The sequence below is a fragment of the Rutidosis leptorrhynchoides genome, chromosome 4 (genome assembly GCF_046630445.1).
Source record: "Rutidosis leptorrhynchoides isolate AG116_Rl617_1_P2 chromosome 4, CSIRO_AGI_Rlap_v1, whole genome shotgun sequence".
Lineage (NCBI taxonomy): Eukaryota > Viridiplantae > Streptophyta > Magnoliopsida > Asterales > Asteraceae > Rutidosis > Rutidosis leptorrhynchoides.
Genome location: NC_092336.1, coordinates 637,287,816 through 637,292,332, shown reverse-complemented (window position 1 = coordinate 637,292,332; position 4,517 = coordinate 637,287,816). Strand labels below are relative to the sequence as shown.

General features: G+C 37.1%; 1 protein-coding gene across 1 annotated transcript; it reads left to right on the top strand.

The window, feature by feature from the left end:
• Window positions 1-1,282: 1,282 nt before the first annotated feature.
• On the top strand, window positions 1,283-2,211 carry LOC139843151 (polyprotein of EF-Ts, chloroplastic-like). Its single transcript, XM_071833221.1, is given in 3 exon segments — window positions 1,283-1,302; window positions 1,576-1,895; window positions 1,898-2,211. Coding segments are annotated over 3 exon segments (654 nt in total).
• The last annotated feature ends 2,306 nt before the right edge of the window (window positions 2,212-4,517 follow it).

Below are 4,517 nucleotides of genomic sequence, written 5' to 3'. Positions count from 1 at the left end.
CATAATATTGTCCGGGATTCCCTTGTTGATGTTTGTTATCGATCTGGGATTTCAGCGAGAAAGGAGGTTGACATTGGGTTGTCTGGAGGGAACGACAGGGCCCTCAGACCTGCAGATGTGTTATTTTATTCCTGGGATTGTGGTCGCGATGTTTGTGTTGACTTGACAGGGTCTTCTCCTTTGACACAGTCTGGGCTTTCTGACTTTGTCCCTGGACGTGCTGTGATTAATGCGGCTCGTCGGAAAGTACGAATCTAGTTGTCTGGCGATTGGTTATGGTTTCATTCCTTTCTCATTTTCTTCCCTTGGGGAATTAGAGAAGGAGGCTGTTTCTTTGCTAAAACGGGTTCAGAAGAGTTCGATGGCGCAAGATATTGGTGCCGGTGCTGCTGCTCATATTTTTAATAGGATATGTTTTGCTATTGCTAGAGGTGTGGGGGCCCAGATTGTCTCTAGGCTTCCCACTAATTTTTTGTAAGTTTTAAAACTTTTAAGTTTATTATTATTATTATTATTATTATTATTATTATTATTATTATTAATAGTGGAGTAATAATTCACCAATTTTAGGGTTTTTATAATCAACACCCATCGCTGCATAAAACTTCTCAATAAGGTGCTGGCCACGCCTAATAATGAGTTCTTTCTCGTCTCCGTCTGCAAATAAGAGAGAAAAATAAGTGATGGTGGATACAAAACCGACTGAATGCAAAATTGTAATTAAAAAAAAAAATTCAAAAATAGGGATTTTAGAATCATCACCAATTGCTGCAATTCTTGCTCCATCCAACGTTTCTTCATTTATACTACAATCAATCAATTCGTTCATACAAAAATAATAAATTAAACCTCCTTCAATAAATTGCGATTTTAATTCATTCAAATAAACCGAAATCTTTTTGGTACATCGAGGATATAAAATATTGAACCGGAAACTGATTCCTACAGAAACATAAAAATTTACATTTTGTGGAATCGACTTGATGTTTAGAACGAATTGAATTGAAGGAACGTACCTATAACTTTTCATGGTTCTGGTTTCCATCTGTGAAGAGTCTGGACCGAACGATTTAAGGACGACTTCGCTATCGAAATCGCTATCGCTATCGGAATAGCTATGCATATCGCTATCGCTATCGCTATCGGCCATTTGTTTATACTCACCAACAACCGAGCCACAGCCTGAAGCGACCTAAATTTCTGACACCGCTGATGAGTATGTCAACCTTTTTTATAGAAACCTGGTTTGGGTCAATATGCCCTGGTCGCACAAAAGGTCAAAATGGGCACGGGTCAATACAGGTACTTTTGGATACATTAGAGTCCAGAATAGCAAACGAAAACAATATTAGCACTTCAAATGTTATGATATATTAATAAAAAAAATATTTGATTTTTAGTACAGTTTTTTTTTTTTTTTTTTTTTTTTATATATATCTTTTTTATGAATGATTTAGGAGGCTTTATGTATAAAATTTGGTTCTTGGTTTGGTCCTCTGTTGGATATTCTCCCTTTTTTTTTTTTTTTTTTTTTTTGGGAACATAAATTGATGCCCGTTTATTTCCTTTAATTAGGACATCGAAAGTAGCAATTTCAGCAGCGTTGGTAAAGCAACTACGCGAAGAAACTGGTGCAGGTATGATGGACTGCAAAAAGGCTCTTTCTAAAACCGGGGGAGATTCGGTGAAGGCACAAGAGTATCTACGAAAGAAAGGTCTTTTAACTGCTGACAAGAAATCAAGTCGTTTAGCAGCCGAAGGTAGAAACGGGTCCTACATTCACGATTCTCGTATAGGTGTCCTTATTGAAGTCAACTGTGAAACCGACTTTGTTGGTAGAAGTGAAAAGTTCAAAGAATTAGTTGATGATTTAGCCATGCAAGTCGTTGCATGCCCAAAGTGGAGTACGTTTCGATTGAAGATATTCCCGAGAGCATTGTGAGTAAAGAGAAAGATATCGAGATGCAACGAGAAGATATTTTGTCGAAACCCGAGGGTATAAGGGGAAAGATTGTGGATGAGCGGGTCGCAAAGAGGCTCGGGGAGCTTGCGCTTCTTGAGCAACCGTTTCTGAAAGATGATTCGGTTCTTGTGAAAGATTTTGTGAAGCAGACTGTTGCGGCTATTGGTGAGAACATTAAGGTTTGGAGGTTCATTCGGTTTACACTCGGCGAGTCAAGTAAGACGAAATCTGAAGAAACTGAGTCTTGAGGTGGTTACAGAGTTGTTAGTACTAAGGTCTGTTTGAGGTTTTAAATAGGCAGTTTGTTTCTTTTTGCATTTTTGACATTGTTGGATTATAAAGAGATTTTGTTGGTACTGTGTAACATACTACAGTATTTAAAATTTGTAACGCTATCTTAAGTTACTGTTCTTTATTTATTTATATATAACCATTCTCGTTTTCTATTGTGAATAGTTTGTTAGTCATATATGAAAACTAGTCATGAAACTTGTGCGAATAACCCGTTTCGTGTTGTGCGGAGGTTTTAAGTTCAAATCTCACTACGAGTTCTTTTTATATGAAATCATAGAAACTGTACATGTAGATGATAGTGTTACAATAAAGTAATGCAAAATGATTGAACTTGTATTATTATTTTGTGTATTATTGATTTGGTGGCAAACCTTTATCCATGTTCTATGGTTTGCTTTTATGATTAAGTTAGTTGTCATGTCCATAGAGTTAGTTGTTATCTAGCTTTAATGGGTGGCTTAGTTGGTGTCTTAATCATTTTGTTCTTGTTTCATCTTGTATTTAAGCAAGACTACTTGTAAGCATTTATGCATCTTTGATTGATTATCTATTACACATTACAACTTAAGGTTCCATTATCTCATGTCATTTCCTACACTTCTCATTTATAGCAAATAGCTTTTTCTACATGGTATCTAGAGCCGGATTAGGCAATTGCTTCTTGGTTTAGAAGCATTTTTCTTTGTGTTCCTATACTCAAAGAAGGTTGAAGAAAAGCATTGTTCTTGCTAGCAATAATGGAGGTCGCATATGGAAATGGTGGAAGCATGAAATTGGAGAAGGAGAAACTTGTTGGTGATTACAAATTTTGGTGTATGTGTATGGAGGTGTATCTGCAAGGTCAAGATTTGTGGAAATTTGTTGCCATGACCGGTGCAACAATTACTATGGATGTCCCGGAGCAAGAATTACGAAGGAAATGGATGATCAAGTGTCGGAAGGGTCTCTTTGTATTGGTGACGTCAATTAGCAAAGAGTGTGTTGATCATGTCCGTGATGAAGGCTCATCAAGGGAGGTTTGGGAAGTTCACAAGAATTTATATCATTCAAAAGTCACAAGAACAAATGTGACTTAAACAAGCAATGATAGGAATTTTGCATTAAGGGGGAGTGTTACAATAAAGTAATGCAAAATGATTGAACTTGTATTATTATTTTGTGTATTATTGATTTGGTGGCAAATATTTATCCATGTTCTATGGTTTGCTTTTATGATTAAGTTAGTTGTCATGTCCATGTGTGAGTTAGTTGTTATCTAGCTTTAATGGGTGGCTTAGTTGGTGTCTTAATCATTTTGTTCTTGTTTCATCTTGTATTTAAGCAAGACTACTTGTAAGCAGGGGTGTCTCCGATGTGCAGCCGCACAGGGCCCCAAATTTTTAAGGGGCCCAAAATTTTGAAATACCTATGTAATAATTCATTTATTCGTACATCATAACAGAATATCTACTTGCGATCTATTATCTAACAAGAAAGACTTGATAGATTGAAGTTTATAGGTATTAAAAACAATATAAGGGGAGTATTGACTATAAGGAGTTGACCAATTACTTCGTTACAAAAAATGTTAGGATTACAGTTCACTACTAGAAAAACGATTTTGATGGACGCCGGTTTTCCCGGACGATGGGCATCGTCCGGGATGAGGTACTAGACGCCAAAAAACGGGGCCACTAACACCTGCAAGTTTGACCGTTTTTCCCGGACGACCCAGAAATCGTCCCGGAAGAATTTTTCTTTTTTTTTTTTTTTGCCTGAAAACATTTGGCTCCAAAACGTGGGATTTTTTCGCGCCAATTTCTTCCCGGACGATTTATCGTCCGGGATACCCTTTCCGGACGAAAACTTGATCAGGCCAAATTTTTGCTATATATATATACAAACCATTTATATACACAAACACATATACACATCATCTATATAAATACGAAATTAACATCGAAAATGCGTACCCTTGAGCCGATGATTGTCTCGTTGGAAGTGTATTACGGAAGATAATTCCGTAATCAGAGGAGAGATTACGATTATGCCCGTAGTTGTCAGTCTATATTCAGAGAAATTGACGTCCGCCACGCAAGTTTAGAGGACTTGTTTTTGTTTTTGCAGGAAATGGTTCCGTTCGAATACACGGATGTGTTGTATTACGAAGATGACTATGTTCCGGAATTGTCCGCTATGTATCTCCGTACCGAAGAGCAGTGGAACGGTATAAAAGAGACACTGTTCTGGTGTTCCAATCGCATTTCTCTCTATTTGATTT